The sequence below is a fragment of the Oncorhynchus gorbuscha genome, linkage group LG06, assembly GCF_021184085.1.
Source record: "Oncorhynchus gorbuscha isolate QuinsamMale2020 ecotype Even-year linkage group LG06, OgorEven_v1.0, whole genome shotgun sequence".
NCBI lineage: Eukaryota > Metazoa > Chordata > Actinopteri > Salmoniformes > Salmonidae > Oncorhynchus > Oncorhynchus gorbuscha.
In genome coordinates this window covers 87,362,838-87,382,232 of record NC_060178.1, presented here as the reverse complement: position 1 = coordinate 87,382,232, position 19,395 = coordinate 87,362,838, and the positions used below count along the sequence as shown (strand labels likewise).

Here is a 19,395-nt window from a genome sequence, read left to right as displayed (position 1 = left end):
TAATGCATTTGATGCTATGATTACGCTCCCGGATACGGGTTTGCTCGTCACAAGAGGTTATTAAGAACAAATTCTTATTTGCAATGATGGCCTACACCGGCCAAACCAGGATGACACTGGGAATATTGTGCGCCGCCCTATGGGACTCCCAATCACAGGCGGTTGTGATACAGCCTGGAGCTTGAGGTTGTCACCTTGTACAAGTACTTGGGGAGTATGGCTAGACGGTACACTGCCCGTCTCTCAGCACATATCACAGCTGTAGGCTAAAGTTAAATCTAGACTTGGTTTCCTCTATCGAAATCGCTCCTCTTTCACCCCAGCTGCCAAACTATCCCTTATTCAGATGACCATGCTAGAATACGGAGACATCATTTATAGATCGGCAGGTAATGGTGCTCTCGAGCGGCTAGATGTTCTTTATTATCAGATTTGCCACCAATGCTCCTTATAGGACACATCACTGCACTCTATACTCCTCTGTAAACTGGTAATCTTTATATCCGTTGCAAGACCCACTGGATGATGCTTATTTATAAAACCCTCTTAGCCCTCACTCCCCCCTATCTGAGATATCTACTGCAGCCCTCATCCTCCACATACAACATCTGTTCTGCTAGTCACTTTCTGTTAAAGGTACCCAAAGCACACACACATCCCTGGGTCGCTCCTATTTTCAGTTCGCTGCAGCTAGCGACTGGAACGAGCTGCAACAAACACTCAAACTGGACAGTTTTATCTCAATCTCTTCATTCAAAGACTCAATCATGGACACTTACTGACAGTTGTGGCTGCTTTGCGTGATGTATTGTTGTCTCTGCCTTCTTGCCCTTCGTGCTGTTGTCTGTGCCCAATAATGTTTGTACCATGTTTTGTGCTGCTACCATGTTGTTGTCATGTTGTGCTGCTACAGTACCATGCTGTGTTATCATGTGTTGCTGCCTTGCTAGATTGTTGTCTTAGGTCTCTCTTTATGTAGTGTTGTCTCTCTTGTCGTGATGTGTGTTTTGTCCTATATTTACAGTTGAAGTCAGAAGTTTACATTCACTTAGGTTAGTCATTAAAACTAGTTTTTCAACCTCTCCAAAATGTCTTGTTAATTAACTATAGTTTTGGCAAGTCGGTTAGGGCATCTACTTTGTGCATGACACAAGTCATTTTCCAACAATTCAAATGCCTGAAGGTACCATGTTCATCTGTACAAACAATAGTACCCAAGTATAAACACCATGGGACCACACAGTCGTCATACCGCTCAGGAAGGAGATGTGTTCTGTCTCCTAGAGATGAACGTACTTTGGTGCGAAAGGTGCAAATCAATCCCAGAACAACAGCAAGATGCTGGAGGAAAGGGGTACAAATGTATCTATATCCACAATGAAACGAGTCCAATATCGACATAACCTGTTAGGCCGCTCAGCAAGGAAGAAGCTACTGCTCCAAAACCGCCATAAAAAACCCAGACTACGGTTTGCAATTGCACATGGGGACAAAGATTGTACTTTTTGGAGAAATGTCCTCTGGTCTGATGAAACAAAAACAGAACTGTTTGGCCATAATGACCATCGTCTGGAGGAAAAAGGGGTTGCTTGCAAGCCGAAGAACACCATCCCAACCGTGAATAATGGGGTGGTAGCATCATGTTGTGTGGCTGCTTTGCTGCAGGAGGGACTGGTGCACTTCACAAAATATATGGCTTAATGAGGAAGGAAAATTATGTGGATATATTATAGCAACATCTCAAGACATGTCAGGAAGTTAAAGCTTGGTCGCAAATGGGTCTTCCAAATGGAGAATGACCCCAAGCATAGTTCCAAAGTTGTGGCAAAATGGCTTAAGGACAACAAAGTCAAGGTATTGGAGTGGCCATCACAAATTCACCCAACTGATTGTGGGAAGGTTGTGGGGGGCTACCTGAAATGTTTGACCCAAGTTAAACAATTTAAAAGCAATGCTACCAGATACTAACTGAGTGCATGTAAACTTCTGACCCACTGGGAATGTGATGAAATAAATAAAAGCTGAAAGCAATCATTCTCTACTATTATTCTGACATTTCACATTCTTAAAATAAAATGGTGATCCTAACTGACCTAAGACAGGAAATTCTTACGAGGATTAAACGTCAGGAATTCTGAAAAACGGAGTTTAAATGTATTTGGTGTATGTAAACTTCAGACTTCAACTGATATATACACACACACACAACTCAGCAAATAAATAAACTGTGTTTATTTTTTAGCAAACTTAACATATGTAAATATTTGTATGAACTTAACAAGATTCAACAACTGAGACAGACATAAACTGAACAAGTTCCACAGACATGTGACTAACATACATGGAATAATATGTCCCTGAAAAAAGGGGGGTCAAAATCAAAAGTAACAGTCAGTATCTGGTGCACCAGATTTGCCAATTCTTGCTGTGAGTTATTACCCCACTCTTCCACCAAGGCACCTGCAAGATCCCAGACATTTCTGGGGGGAATGGCCCTAGCCCTCCCCCTCCAATCCAGCAGGTCCCAGATGTGCTCAATGGGATTGAGATTCGGGATCTTCGCTGGACATGGCAGAACACCGACATTCATGTCTTGCAGGAAATCACGCAGTATGGCTGGTGGCATTGTCATGCTGGAAGGTCATGTCAGGATGAGCCTGCAGGAAGGGTACCACATTAGGGAGGAGGATGTCTTCCCTGTAACGCACAGTGTTGAGATTGCCTGCAATGACAACAAGCTCAGTCTGATTATGCTGTGACTCACCGCCCCAGACCATGACGGACCCTCCACCTCTAAATCGATCCCGCCTTAGAGTACAGGCCTCGGTGTAACAATCATTCCTTCGACGATAACCGCGAATCCTATCATCGCCCCTGGTGAGACAAATCCGTGACTCGTCAGTGAAGAGCACTTCACCAGTCCTGTCTGGTGTCTGGTGAGGACCTGCCTTACAACAGGCCTACAAATCAAATCAAATCAAATTAATTTATATAGCCCTTCGTACATCAGCTGATATCTCAAAGTGCTGCACAGAAACCCAGCCTAAAACCCCAAACAGCAAGCAATGCATGTGTAGAAGCACGTTGGCTAGGAAAAACTCCCTAGAAAGGCCAAAACCTAGGAATAAACCTAGAGAGGAACCAGGCTATGTGGGGTGGCCAGTCCTCTTCTGGCTTTGCCGGGTGGAGATTATAACAGAACATGGCCAAGATGTTCAAATGTTCATAAATGACCAGCATGGTCGAATAATAACAAGGCAGAACAGTTGAAACTGGAGCAGCAGCACAGTCAGGTGGACCGGGGACAGCAAGGAGTCATCATGTCAGGTAGTCCTGGGGCACGGTCCTAGGGCTCAGGTCCTCCGAGAGAGAGAAAGAAAGAGAGAATTAGAGAGAGCATATGTGGGGTGGCCCGTCCTCTTCTGGCTTTGCCGGGTGGAGATTATAACAGAACATGGCCAAGATGTTCAAATGTTCATAAATGACCAGCATGGTCGAATAATAGTAAGGCAGAACAGTTGAAACTGGAGCAGCAGCATGGCCAGGTTGGCTTGGGGACAGCAAGGAGTCATGTCAGGTAGTCCTGGGGCATGGTCCTAGGGCTCAGGTCCTCCGAGAGAGAGAAAGAAAGAAGGAGAGAATTAGAGAATGCACACTTAGATTCACACAGGACACCGAATAGGACAGGAGAAGTACTCCAGATATAACAAACTGACCCTAGCCCCCCGACACAAACTACTGCAGCATAAATACTGGAGGCTGAGACAGGAGGACAAGCCCTCAGTCCAGCATCTCAGCCTATTGCGGGCAGTCTGAGCACTGATGGAGTGATTGTGCTTTCCTGGTGTAACTTGGACAGTTGTTGTTGCCATCCTGTACCTGTCCCACAGGTGTGATGTTTGGATGTACCGATCCTGTGCAGTTGTTGTTACACGTGGTCTGCCACAACTGTCCTTGCTGTCTCCCTGTAGCTCTGTCTTATGTGTCTCACAGTACAGACATTGCAATTTATTGCCCTGGCCACATCTGCAGTCCTCATACCTCCTTGAAGCATGCCTAAGCAGCCACGTTCACGCAGATGAGCAGGGACCCTGGGCATCTTTCTTTTGGTGTTTTTCAGTCAGTAGAAAGGCCTCTTTAGTGTCCTAAGTTTTCATAACTGTGACCTTAATTGCCTACCGTCTGTAAGCTGTTAGTGTCCACAGGTTCATGTTGATGAATTGTTTATGGTTCATTGAACATGCATAGGAAACAGTGTTTATACCCTTTACTGCCCTGCATCACGCACTCCTGCCATCTATTACGCACACCTGCCTTCCCTCTTCACGCCCATCAGCGATACTGGACTCACCTGGACTCAGTCATCACCTGTTTATTTTCTCCCCTATATTTGTCAGTTCCCTTGCTCTGTTCCCTGCTGCTGCATTAATTGTTTTTTTGTCTGTATTACTTGTTTGCTGATGCTGTTTCTTTCTCCTTCCATGTCCGTTCTATATTAAATGTTTGACTCCCCGTACCTGCTTCATCTCTCCAGCGTCATGCATGTGACACTTTACAATGAAGATCTGTGAAGTTATTTGGAGTTTTACTAATTATCTCTGAAAGACAGGATCTTGAAGAAGTTACGTTTCTTTTTTTGCTGAGTTTATATATTAAATAAATACAAATAATTATCACAGCCCCTGTCCCCGCAGGAGGCCTTTTGCCTTTTGGTAAGCCGTCAGTGTAAATAAGAATTTGTTCTTAATTGACTTGCCTAGTTAATAAAATAAAAATATTTCTTTTTTTAGAGTAGGGCTGTAAATGTGGAAAAAGTCAAGGGATCTGATTACTTTCCGAAGTCACTGTATGCTATGTAAAACAAACATGCCTTGCTGGCATGTAGAATAAGGAATCACGTTCGGCAACGTTTGGCATCTGGACATGGCACAGGTGTTGACCTTGTGGCTCTGTGTAGTCACAGCTTCTCTGGGTGTCTGTGAGAAAAGAAGACTCTCAGTCCATGTGTTGAATAATACATGGTAACACCACTGTAATGTTTTACCTGCACCCAGTCAATTATTGATCACACCACAACGGGGGGAACACAGGAAGGGGAGGGACCCTGACCCGCAAAGCAGGAAGTGAAATATAATTCTCTGTGCAAACCCTGTGTCACACACATAAGTACATACACTATGGCCCCGTTTCCTGGAATTAGGTTACACCTATTCGTAGAATTAAATGTTCTCCATAAACATTTATAATTTCAGTACTTATTCTGTTGACAGCTGTTATTGATGGCCGATGCTGCAGTAGGAGTAAAAGGCCTAAGTATGATTTATTGTGTACTATGTAACATATGCTCTTGATCCCTCTGTTCCTTTTCCCTCTCTCCCTCTCCCAGAGGTGACCAGGACAAGTGTGATATCTGGGGGAACACTCCGCTCCACCTGGCCGCCGCCAACGGCCACCACAACTGCCTATCCTTCCTGGTGTCGTTCGGAGCCAACGTGTGGTGCCTGGACAATGACTACCACACGCCCCTCGACATGGCCGCCACCAAGAGCCACATGGACTGTGTCCGGTACCTGGACTCCATCGCCGCCAAGCAGTCGGCTCTCAACCCCAAGGTGAGGTGTCAGGACCAATGACAACACAGCAAATTCTTCAGTGTCAAAAAATAACTAAATAACACAGAAAGTGTTGAGTCTATGGATCCATATAGACACCGCACAATGTTAAATGAAGACACTGCTTAGTGTAAAGCACTATTCTAATATTTCCCAGAGTGCGTCGCCTTTCCAGTAAGTTGTAGCATTACCACCCTTGACCTTATTTGTTAGTGACAGAGACATAGTTGTTGCATTCTTCCATTCTTGGTACTGTGGACTTCACCAAGTGAGATCCTAAAAGAAATATTCTCTCTCTCTCTCTCTCTCTCTCTCTCTCTCTCTCTCTCTCTCACTTACGCATTCAAGGGTTTTTCTTAATTTTTTACTATATTCTACATTATAGAATAATAGTGAAGATGTCAAAACTATGAAATAACACATATGGAATCATGTAGTAACCAAAAAAGTGTTAAACAAATCAAAATATATTTTCCAACAGGCTTTTCCAACAGTCTTGAAAGAGTTCCCACATATGCTGAGCACTTGTTGGCTGCTTTTCCTTCACTCTGCGGTCCAACTCATCCCAAACCATCTCAATTGGGTTGAGGTTGGATGATTGTGGAGGCCAGGTCATCTGATGCAGCACTCCATCACTCTCCTTCTTGGTAAAATAGCCCTGACACAGCCTGGATGTGTGTTGGGTCATTGTCCTGTTGAAAAACAAATGATAGTCCCACTAAGCATAAACCAGATAGGATGTGGTAGCCATGCTGGTTAAGTGTGGCTTGAATTCTAAATAAATCATTGACAGTGTCACCAGCAAAGCACCTCCACACCATCATATCTCATCCATACTTCACGGTGGGAACCACACTTGTGGAGATCATCTGTTCACCTACTCTGCGTCTCAAAACCCAAAATCTCAAATTTGAACTCAGCCCAAAGGACAGATTTCCAACGGTCTAATGTCCATTGTTTGTGTTTCTTGGCCCAAGCAAGTCTCTTCTTATTGGTGTCCTTTAGTAGTGGTTTCTTTGCAGCAATTTGACCATGAATGCCTGATTCATGTATCCTCCTCTGAACAGTTGATATTGAGATGTATCTGTTACTTGAACTCTGTGAAGTATTTATTTGGGCTGTAATTTCTGAGGCTGGTAACTTTTCAATGAACTTATCCTCTGCAGCAGAGGTAACTCTGGGTCTTCCTTTTCATATGGTGGTCCTCATGAGAGCCAGTTTCATCATAGTGCTTGATGGTTTTTGCGACTGCACTTGAAGAAACTTTCAAAGTTCTTGACATTTTCCCCATTGACTGACCTGCATGTCTTAAAGTAATGATGGACTGTCGTTTATCTTTGCTTATTTGAGCTGTTCTTGGTATAATATGGACTTAGTCTTTTACCAAATAGGGCTATCTTCTGTATACCACCCCTACATTGTCACAACACAACTGACTGGCTCAAACGCATTAAGAAGGAAAGAAATTCCACAAATGAACTTCAACAAGGCATAATTGTTAATTGAAATGCATTCCAGTTGACTACCTCATGAAGCTGGTGGAGAGAATGCCACAATTCCATACGTACAGCATTTCATAAGGCCTTATTTTGAAGGCCTAGTTTTACCCTAGTAGAGGGACCTGAATCTCATACACCATCACTTTGAATCAAACCACACCCATCATTATCATATTTCCCAGCATGTTCTATTGCAGGTAGAATTTTAGAAAAATGGTTTATTTCATTTTCTATATTTGTTCATATACATTGATTAATCTTATGCTACACAAAGATAAATAATACGTATTTTCTTAAACTCAGAATCAAAGATGGCGTAGCAGTCGGACGTCTTGTCGTGTCCCTTGTATATATCGTTTAAAAAAAAAACATTTTTTAAACCAATTTTTCTTCGCATATCTTTTAAAACATTTTGCTAAAACTCAACTTCGAGAATACTCTCCTGCAACCGGCCTCACCCAATGTAGCGCGGATCTGCTTTTTTTTCTAAAGTACTTATATTTACTTCGGGAACCCTCAACTGAAGCTAGCCAGCTAACTACCAGCAAACCATTTCTAGCGGTCATCAGCTAACCTTTAGCTCGGAAAGCTCTCGCCAGTTTGAACAACGCGACTCTAACCAGAGCATAACGGACCTATTATTATTTATTTTTTTATCCCCGGATTCCCACCGCAAGCGGAACATTTTCAGCTGGATCTTCACAACTAACTCACTAGCTAACCGCAACCCCGGATGATTACTCCTGGCTAGTGTTTCCATCCACTTAGCTTGAAGCTAGCCCGGCCAGAGCTCCTGTGCTACCACCGAAGCATAGTCCTGGGCTACAATATCCGGACCCACGACCGGTCTATCGATGTCACCGCATGATGAGGCATAAACAGACTCACCCCATCTCGACGTCCCCCAAAGACTAACTTTCTAGCCCTTGCTATCTGCTTGCTTGCTAATTCGGCCTGCTAACTGCTAGCTTGTTTAGCCCCGGTCCGCTAACTGCTACCTTGCTCAGCCCCGGCCTACTAACTGTTAGCTTGTTAGCACAGGCGTGCTAACTGTCTGAATCGCCGCGTCCCCAGCCAGCCCAACCACTCACTGGACCCATATTTACTTTCAATCTATTTTTGATTTTTAATTCGATTATACCTTCCGGTAACCTGCCTCACCCAATGTGATACAGAATTGCTATTATTTTTAATTTTTAGAACACATTCAAGAACCTCCAGAAGCTAATCAGCTAACTAGCTACAAGCTATTTAGTTATTGTTAGCCACAGCTAGCGGCTTTACCTTCTGCACAGCCAGACAGTTTTTTTACCTGGATAATACTCGCCAGTCCCATCCACCGCTGCCACCTGGACACAGATCATTTGGCTACATAGCTGATGCATGCTGGACTGTCCATTAATCACGGTACTCCATTCTGCTTGTTTATGTTTTATCTGTCGGCCCCAGCCGCACTCAGGCTCTGTGTGTAGTTAATCCGACCCTCCCTGCCTAGTCAACGCCATTTTACCTGCTGTTGTTGTGCTAGCTGATTAGCTGTTGTTGTCTCACGTACTGTTTAGCTAGCTCTCCCAATTCAACACCTGTGATTACTGTATGCCTCACTGTATGTCTCTCTCAAATGTCAATATGCCTTGTATACTGTTGTTCAGGTTAGTTATCATTGTTTTAGTTTACAATGGAGCCCCTAGTTCCACTCTTCATACCCCTGATACCTCCTTTGTCCCACCTCCCACACATGCAGTGACCTCACCCATTACAACCAGCATGTCCAGAGATACAACCTCTCTCATCATCACCCAGTGCCTGGGCTCACCTCCGCTGTACCCGCACCCCACCATAACCCTGTCTGCGCATTATGCCCTGAATATATTCTACCATGCCCAGAAATCTGCTCCTTTTACTCTCTGTCCCCAACACTCTAGGCGACCAGTTTTGATAGCCTTTAGCCACACCCTCATACTACTCCTCCTCTGTTCCGCGGGTGATGTGGAGGTAAACCCAGGCCCTGCATGTCCCCAGGCACCCTCATTTGTTGACTTCTGTGATCGAAAAAGCCTTGGTTTCATGCATGTCAACATCAGAAGCCTCCTCCCTAAGTTTGTTTTACTCACTGCTTTAGCACTCTCTGCTAACCCTGATGTCCTTGCCGTGTCTGAATCCTGGCTCATGAAGGCCACCAAAAATTCTGAGATTTCCATACCCAACTATAACATTTTCCGTCAAGATAGAACCGCCAAAGGGGGAGGAGTTGCAGTCTACTGCAGAGATAGCCTGCAAAGTATTGTCATACTTTCCAGGTCCATAGCCAAACAGTTCGAACTACTAATTAAAAAAATTACTCTCTTCAGAAATAAGTCTCTCACTGTTGCCGCCTGCTACCGACCCCCCTCAGCTCCCATCTGTGCCCTGGACACCATTTGTGAATTGATCGCCCCCCATCTAGCTTCAGAGTTTGTTCTGTTAGTTGAACTAAACTGGGATATGCTTAACACCCCGGCAGTCCTACAATCTAAGCTAGATGCCCTCAATCTCACACAAATCATCAAGGAACCCACCAGGTACAACCCTAAATCTGTAAACAAGGGCACCCTCATAGATGTCATCCTGACCAACTGGCCCTCCAAATACACCTCCGCTGTCTTCAACCAGGATCTCTGTCACGCCTTGGTCTTAGTATTTTCTTTATTTGTTTGGTCAGGCCAGGGTGTGACATGGGTTATTGTGGTGTGTTTTTTGTCTTGGGGTTTTGTGGGGTGACTAATTAGTCTATGGCTGCTTGAGGCGGTTCTCAATCAGAGTCAGGTGATTTATCGTGGTCTCTGATTGGGAAACATATTTAGGCAGCCATATTCTGTGAGTGTTTTCGTGGGTGATTGTTCCTGTCTCTGTGTAGTTGTTCACCAGACAGGCTGTATTAGGTTTTCTTGTTCCGTTTGTTGTTTTTGTATATTATAAGTTATTTCATGTCTCGTTCACTTTTATTAAAGAACATGAGTAACCACCACGCCGCATTTTGGTCCGCTTCTCCTTCAACAGACGAACGCCGTTACAATCTCAGCGATCACTGCCTCATTGCCTGTATCCGCTACGGAGCCACAGTCAAACGACCACCCCTCATCACTGTCAAACGCTCCCTAAAACACTTCTGTGAACAGGCTTTTCTAATTGACCTGGCCCGGGTATCCTGGAAGGACATTGACCTCACCCCGTCAGTTGAGGATGCCTGGTCATTCTTTAAAAGTAACTTCCTCACCATTTTAGATAAGCATGCTCCGTTCAAAAAATGCAGAACTAAGAACAGATATAGCCCTTGGTTCACTCCAGACCTGACTGCCCTCGAACAGCACAAAAACATCCTGCGGCGGACTGCAATAGCATCGAACAGTCCCGCGATATGCAACTGTTCAGGGAAATCAGGAACCAATACACGCAGTCAGTCAGGAAAGCTAAGGACAGCTTCTTCAGGCAGAAGTTTGCATCCTGTAGCTCCAACTCCAAAAAGTTCTGGGACACTGTGAAGTCCATGGAGAACAAGAGCACCTCCTCCCAGCTGCCCAATGCACTGAGGCTAGGTAACACGGTCACCACCGATTAAACCCATGATTATCGAAAACTTCAACAAGCATTTCTCAACGGCTGGCCATGCCTTCCGCCTGGCTACTCCAACATCGGCCAACAGCTCCGGCCCCCCCGCAGCTACTCGCCCAAGCCTCACCAGGTTCTCCTTTACCCAAATCCAGATAGCAGATGTTCTGAAAGAGCTGCAAAACCTGGACCCGTACAAATCAGCTGGGCTTGACAATCTGGACCCTCTATTTCTGAAACTATCCGCTGCCATTGTAGCAACCCCTATTACCAGCCTCTTCAACCTCTCTTTCATATCGTCTGAGATCCCCAAGGATTGGAAAGCTGCCGCAGTCATCCCCCTCTTCAAAAGGGGAGACACCCTGGACCCAAACTGTTACAGACCTATATCCATCCTGCCCTGCCTATCTAAGGTCTTCGAAAGCCAAGTCAACAAACAGGTCACTGACCATCTCGAATCCCACCGTACCTTCTCCGCTGTGCAATCTGGTTTCCGAGCCGGTCACGGGTGCACCTCAGCCACGCTCAAGGTACTAAACGATATCATAACCGCCATGGATAAAAGACAGTACTGTGCAGCCGTCTTCATCGACCTTGCCAAGGCTTTCGACTCTGTCAATCACCATATTCTTATCGGGAGACTCGGTAGCCTCGGTTTTTCGGATGACTGCCTTGCCTGGTTCACCAATTACTTTGCAGACAGAGTTCAGTGTGTCAAATCGGAGGGCATGCTGTCCGGTCCTCTGGCAGTCCCTATGGGGGTGCCACAGGGTTCAATTCTCGGGCCGACTCTTTTCTCTGTATATATCAATGATGTTGCTCTTGCTGCGGGCGATTCCCTGATCCACCTCTACGCAGACGACACCATTCTATACACTTCCGGCCCGTCCTTGGACACTGTGCTATCTAACCTCCAAACAAGCTTCAATGCCATACAACACTCCTTCCGTGGCCTCCAACTGCTCTTAAACGCTAGTAAAACCAAATGCATGTTTTTCAACCGTTCGCTGCCTGCACCCGCACGCCTGACCAGCATCACCACCCTGGATGGTTCCGACCTTGAATATGTGGACATCTATAACTACCTTCATATTCGTCAGAAAACCCACTACCAGGTCATCTATAAGTCTTTGCTCGGTAAAGCTCCGCCTTATCTCAGTTCACTGGTCCCGATGGCAACACCCACCCGTAACACGCGCTCCAGCAGGTGTATCTCACTGATCATCCCTAAAGCCAACACCTCATTTGGCCACCTTTCGTTCCAGTTCTCTGCTGCCTGTGACTGGAACGAATTGCAAAAATCGCTGAAGTTAGAGACTTTTATCTCCCTCACCAACTTCAAACATCTGCTATCTGAGCAGCTAACCGATCGCTGCAGCTGTACATAGTCTATCGGTAAATAGCCCACCCATTTTTACCTAGCTCATCCCATACTGTTTTTATTTATTTTATTTTCTGCTCTTTTGCACACCAATATCTCTACCTGTACATGACCATCTGATCATTTATCACTCCAGTGTTAATCTGCAAAATTGTAATTATTCGCCTACCTCCTCATGCCTTTTGCACACAATGTATATAGACTCTCCTTTTTTCTACTGTATTATTGACTTGTTAATTGTTTACTACATGTGTAACTCTGTGTTGTCTGTTCACACTGCTATGCTTTATCTTGGCCAGGTCGCAGTTGCAAATGAGAACTTGTTCTCAACTAGCCTACCTGGTTAAATAAAGGTGAAAAAAAATGTTGCACATGAAACAACGTAGTAGATTTAGCACAAAAGCTCTAACAGGATAACTGATATATCCTTACATGACTTTGTAGGGTGGAGATTCTGACTCAAAAGGAATAACAGTAGGGAGCACATGATGCCGCGGAGCTGAGCAGACGTTGACAAATCGAGCTCTTCAAAGTTATTCTATTATTACCTAAATAACACCATTGAAACAATATTCTAACATCGGCTGATAAATTGTCAAGTAATTACCTTCCCAAAGAGCCATGGACCTCCGACCGAGAGGCAAGAAGGACGACCAAAACGTTGTTGATTCCCAAGATAATGATAACGCTACAGCTAGCAAGATTAGCATTCGCCCTCATAACTCAGACGACAGTTCCAGACTGTTGCTCTCAGCATCTTGCGAGCTTGCCGACATGCTGGCTGCTCTCCCCCGGGAAATTCAGGATGGTAACAAAGTTCTTTCTATGAAAATTGACAAGAAATCAACTGAACTCCATTTTTCCATTGACGACCTGAAATCCTCCATGAATGATCTCATTGAGAACGACTGAGGCTGAGTTGCACATTAGCACAATTGAAGATACCATCGCTTGACATTACCAGGTTCTGATACAACTGCAGAAGGACAATGTCTACCTCAAAAACAATGTAGACCAGATGGAGAACCAGAACGTAGTAATATCCGTGTGGTGGGATTGAAAGAGGACATCGAGGGCCGTGACCCGGTGCATTTCTTCACTCATTGGATCCCGGGATGTCCTAGGCATAATCAACCTCACCAAGCCGCTGGTAATCGAACGCGCCTAAAGAACATCAGCGCCCGAAACCCCGGCCAGATGAGCCCTCTCGGGCCATTCTGATCAGGTTCCTCCGTTTCCAAGACAGGGACAAGATACTGAAACTCGCAAGAGCCAAAGGGTACATCCCCATCGATGGCAAGAGGGTCAGCCTTTTTCCAGATATGAGCGCGGATCTCGCCAGACGTCACAAGCATTTCAGACCTGCCGCCAAAGCACTGAAGAAGAAGAACATCACCGGCTACCTCATCCACCCTGCGCGAATGAAAGTTCAGTACAAAGGCCAAAGCCATCTCTTCAACACACCGGGAGAAGAGTTCACTTTTCTCAAATAACTGAACCGCGTCTGAACCAGGGCGGTCTCTCTGGGGGATAAGATGCAACGTCTGAACCAGGACGGTCTCTCTGGGGGATAAGACGCAACGTCTGAACCAGGGCGGTCTCTCTGGGGAATAAGATGCAGTTTGTTTGTTTTCTCGGACTGAACTGCTGATATCTTCTTGGAATTTGGATCCTTTTACCCCGCTATCTGGTCGATATAATTGATTTGTACATTTTCAACTAACCATTTTTTTTTCCCGGGGTAAGTTCTATTACATTTACAAGAGAGTATATTTTGGTTTAGTCAATATCCACTGGGCGAAGCAAATAAGTGGGCTTAGGCCCACTGCTTTCCCCCTCATTTATGTTTCTCTTCAGAAAAGAGACTCAAGCAGCCCTTTACCGAGGGCAGTAAATATTCAGCCATAAATGTCTATTCACAACGTTTGTTTTCAACTTAGAGAGCTCGCAGGTTTAAGTTTACACCAAGGTTTAGCTAGTAAGAGCAAGATGGAAACCGAGCAGCAACGTATCTCTACAAGTGTATTCATGTTTGATTGTTGGATTGTTGTTTTAGTCTGACAATCGGGGTGGGTGGGATTATTATTATAATTACATTACTGACTATTTACATATAAGAGATTTCCATTCGGTTACATTTGAAACCCAACCTATGCTTAATCCACTTAAATATGTTACACTAAAAGGTCTTAACAGCCCGGTTAAAAGGAAAATAGTCTATACATACATTAAGAAATTAAAGGCTGACATTGTGTTTTTACAAGAAACACATCTTGCAGCCAGTGAACACAAGAAATTGAAGAGGGAATGGGTAGGACAAGTTTTTGCGTCCTCTTAATGCCAAAGCAAAAGGAACTGCAATTTTGATAAGTAGACACATCCCCTTCTGCGTCAACAACACCATCTCTGATCCCTCGGGCAGGTTTGTTTTGGTGCAAGGGCATATGTTTTCAAAGTCCTGGACCCTATTGAATATTTCTGCTCCTAACTTCAATGACCATATGTTTATTCAGAATGTCTTCCTTCAGGTCGCTCAAGTACCACCAGGATGGCTACTCGTTGGAGGAGATTTTAGATACAGTTCTTGATAGGTCCTCTGATAAACCCTCACTTCTTACCAAAGCCGGCAAGCTCACCATGTCATTCATGAAAGATCTCAATTTACTAGACATCTGGAGACAGTTGCACCCACAGGATAGGGACTTCTCTTTTTTTTCACACCCACACAAGACAAACACGCATAGATACATTTTTACTATCGACCCAACTGTTTCGTAGAGTGTTAGATATCGAGTATCTCCTCAGATTGCTGAGTGACCATTCTCCTCTGATATTATCAATCTCCATTCCTACCAAGGTAAATGGAGCATATAGTTGGAGACTAAATTCTACACTCCTAAAGCAACCTGAATTTTGTGCATTCATCAAAGAGCAGATCAATATTTTTACTTTGACAAACAAACCCTCCGCTCCTGACAATTTCATTCTTTGGGACACATTGAAAGCCTATCTTTGGGGACAGATAATTTCCTATACTAAAGGGCTGAAGAGAAAACACGGTGCGGTACTGAGTGCCCTTGAATCTGAAATCTCATAGCTAGAGAAAACCTACCAAAGAGGCCAGACTAAAGATCTATACAGGCTTATGGTAAATAAAAAACTGAAATATAATAATATAATAATATAATATTCTGAACACATATCAAGCTGAGAGGGCCATCACTAAATCAAAACAGCGTTATTACGAGCTTGGAGAGAAAGCTCACAAAGTATTGGCATGGCAACTGAAAGCAGAGGAAAGTAAGAGGACAATTAAAGCTATAGAAACTCTTACTAATGACCCTACTGAAATACTTGTAAGAAATCCTATGAAGATCTCTACACTTCCCATTCAAGCGATGATTTATCAGAGATCGACTCCTTTCTCTCCTCTCTCAACCTCCCATGCCTGTCAGAGGAAGACAGAGAGCGCTTGAGTGAACACCTCTCAGTTCCTGAATTGTTGGAGGCTATTAAATCCTTACCTTCTAATAAATCTCCTGGAGAGGATGACTTCCCTCCAGAGTTCTATAAAGAATTTAGGGAGCTGTTGGTCACCTGCCTTATGGAGGTACTTAAAAAAGCCAGGGAAGACAACTGCTTTCCAGAGTCTTTCTCTCAAGCAGTGATTACTGTAATCCACAAGAAAGGCAAAAACCCGCTAAAGTGCGCCTCATATAGACCAATATCTCTCCTTAACACAGATTGTAAACTGGTCACCAAGATGCTATCTAAGAGACTGGAGTCATGTCTTCCCCTGTTGGTCAAACCAGATCAGACTGGCTTCATAATTAATAGACTGTCCTCCAATAATCTCAGAAGGTTCTTTGATATAATTAATCTTGCTAACAAAAACAAAATACCAAGTGTTGCAGTCTCCCTCGATGCTGAAAAGGCCTTTGATAGGGTTGAATGGCTGTACCTCTTTTGCGTCTTGGAAAAGTTTGGTTTAGGCACAGTGTTTGTAAATTTGATAAAATCACTCTACAAATCTCCTAAAGATAGGATTGCTACCAATGGGGTTACTTCCTCCTCTTTCCCTCTCTATAGGGGGACCAGACAAGGTTGCCCAATTAGCCCCCACCTCTTTGCCCTCGCCATCGAACCGTTGGCTGAGGCTATTAGAACGTGGCCTGACATACATGGCTTTGAGGTGGGCCCCCATACCCATAAATTATCACTCTTTGCGGATGACCTTATCTTATTCCTAACAAACCCAGAACACTCCCTCTCACACTTGCATGTCCTACTACAGTGTTATAGTTCTTTCTCTGGATATAAGGTCAATTTTGATAAAAGCGAAATCTTACCGTTGTCTGTCTTTGACAATCATACCATCAAGCACAAGTTTCCTTTTAGATGGTCGCCTATGGGATTCACATATTTGGGCATAATGGTGGATGGTAATCTGAACAACCTCTATAAACTCAATCTGGCCAGTTTGTTGCAAAAGGTGGAGGTTGACCTTTGTAAATGGATGGACTCACCTCTCTCTACTGGGTAGAATCAATGTAATTAAAATGAATGTCCTGCCCAGATTTCTATATTTGTTTCAATCTCTCCCAATCCCTGTTCCCGCAGCATTCTTATCCTCTCTCGACAAGCTGACCAGACAGTTTATCTGGCACGGCAAAACCCCTAGGGTTGGCCTAGATAAACTGACCCTTCATTACGGTCAAGGGGGCTTAAACCTCCCCAATTTTAGAATGTATTACTTGGCTGCACAGAATAGGTTTCTGGCTCAGAGGTTTGACAATGTTCCCTCTCCCTCATGGTTGAACATTGAAAAGCTTGAGGTAAATGATGACACTGGGGCAGAATTGTTTTAGAAATGGGACAGAAAATCTATAAAAACCATCACAGACAACCCTTTAATTATACATTCTGTCCTGTCATGGTGCAAAATGCATGAGCTGTTCTGACGAGGGGGATTCCTTTCCCCTAAAAACCCTTTATGGAACAATAGATTGATCCCTATGTTTTTCCAGTAGTAACTTTAGACCATGGTCTGATAAGGGTACCACTCTTCTGGAACATGGTTATGAGGAGGGAGTTCTTATGTCTTTTGATCAGCTGAAACAGAAATACCACTTGCCTAACAGGGACTTCTTTAGCTACCTACAACTACAAAACTTTATTAGGGTGACCCTCAAGGGACAATGGAACCTACCTAAGATGTCACCTATTGAACAACTCTGCCACGCAGACCAACCACTGTTCAAGACCATTTCCTGTGTTTACAATGCTCTTATGTCAGGACTAACACTGCCTGGGCTAGATAACCCCCGACTTAGATGGGAAAAAGATCTGGGTATTGATCTTGATGAGGGTCTATGGAGTAACCTATGCAGGGATGGTGTAACATCCACATTGAACTCCAGATACAGACTGATCCAATTTAATTTCCTCCATCAGCTCTATATCACCCCGTCTAGACTGCACAAGTTCAACTCTGATATCTCCTCCCTATGTTTTAGATGTGGCTCAGCCTCCATTCCACTTGGCAGTGTTCAAAACTACACGGTTTCTAGCAGGAGGTATGCGATACCATATCCCCAATTCACAGGGTCTCATTCCCTTTAGATCCGGAGGTCTGTCTACTGGGTAACTTTACTAACACTTTACTAACACCAATCTTAGGCAAAGCCATACTATAAAGCTAACATAAATATTGCTAGTGATTGCCAACCGTCAACTCCTTTCTCACCCACCCTGAAACCACAAATGGAGCCACCAAAAGGCAAGGGTCCACTTTCTCCAAAAAATCACTCCTACTGGACCAGATGTTTCATTATCATGTCCAAACTCGCCGGTCCTCACTCTCGTCGGGTTCAATCTCTGAGCTACTGGAGCACATAACTCTTTTTGCACTTGAAGATAACCTTCCTCACCACACCGCCTACCTCTACACTCAGGTCCTTCTCGGCGGTCATCACTGTACCTGCCACCGCATTTAATTCAACCTCACTCTTGTCACGATCAATTTTCTTCTGTAGCTCTTCCAAAAGTTCTGTGTTATTCTCCATTCCATATTCACTCACAACACATTCCACTTCCCTCCTTTTTTTCATGTCCGCCATCCTCTCCTTCATCAGATTTTCCAGAAGCCTTATGCAATCCCCCAAAGGTGGACAAAAATATATATATATATATATATATATACAGTGGGGCAAAAAAAGTATTTAGTCAGCCACCAATTGTGCAAGTTCTCCCACTTAAAAAGATGAGAGAGGCCTGTAATTTTCATCATAGGTACACTTCAACTATGACAGAGAGATTTAGAAAAAAGTATCCAGAAAATCACATTGTAAGATTTTTAATGAATTTATTTGCACAATTTTAAGTGGGATAACTTGCACAATTGGTGGCTGACTAAATACTTTTTTTGCCACACTGTATATATATATATATATATATATATTTTTGTCCACCTTTATTTAACCAAGTAGGTCAGTTGAGAACAAGTTCCCATTTACAACGGCGACCTGGCCAAGATAAAGCAAAGAAGTGTGAATAACAACAACAACACAGCAAGCTGAGATAAGGCAGAGCTTTACCTGGCACAGACTTATAGATGACCTGGAGCCAGTGGTTCTGGCGACAAATGTGAAGCGAGGGCCAGCTGACGAGAGCATACAGGTCGCAGTGGTGGGTAGTATATGGGGCTTTGGTGACAAAATGGATGGCACTGTGATAGACTGCATCCAGTTTGCTGAGTAGAGTGTTGGAGGCTATTTTGTAAATGACATCGCCGAAGTCAAGGATCAGTAGGATAGTCAGTTTTACGAGGATATGTTTGGCGGCATGAGTGAAGGATGCTTTGTTGTGAAATAGGAAGCCGATTCTACATTTAATTTTGGATTGGAGATGCTTAGTATGAGTCTGGAAGGAGAGTTTACAATCAATCCAGACACCTAGGTATTTGTAGTTGTCCACATATTCTAAGTCAGAATCGTCCAGAGTAGTGATGCTAGTCGGGCGGGCGGGTGCGGGCAGTAATCGGTTGAAGAGCATGCATTTAGTTTTACTAGCGTTTAAGAGCAGTTGGAGGCCACGGAAGAAGTGTTGTATGGCATTGAAGCTCGTTTGGAGGTTTGTTAACACGGTGTCCAAAGAAGGGCAAGATGTGTACAGAATGGTGTCGTCTGCATAGAGGTGGATCAAGGAATAACCCGCAGCAAGAGTGACATCATTGATATATACAGAGAAAAGGGTCTGCCCGAGAATTGAACCCTGTGGTACCCCATAGAGACTGCCAGAGGTCCAGACCACAGGC

At 44.1% G+C, this 19,395-nt stretch overlaps 1 protein-coding gene across 2 annotated transcripts in view; it reads left to right on the top strand.

Moving 5' to 3' along the window:
- Positions 1–19,395, top strand: part of LOC124037286 (Usher syndrome type-1G protein homolog) — a 37,459-nt gene that overhangs the window by 7,757 nt on the left and 10,307 nt on the right. For both annotated transcript variants that reach the window (XM_046351985.1, XM_046351986.1), the window contains exon 2: positions 5,387–5,612. In XM_046351985.1, coding sequence (XP_046207941.1) covers positions 5,387–5,612 — 226 coding nt within the window. The remainder of the gene's footprint in view (positions 1–5,386; positions 5,613–19,395) is intronic.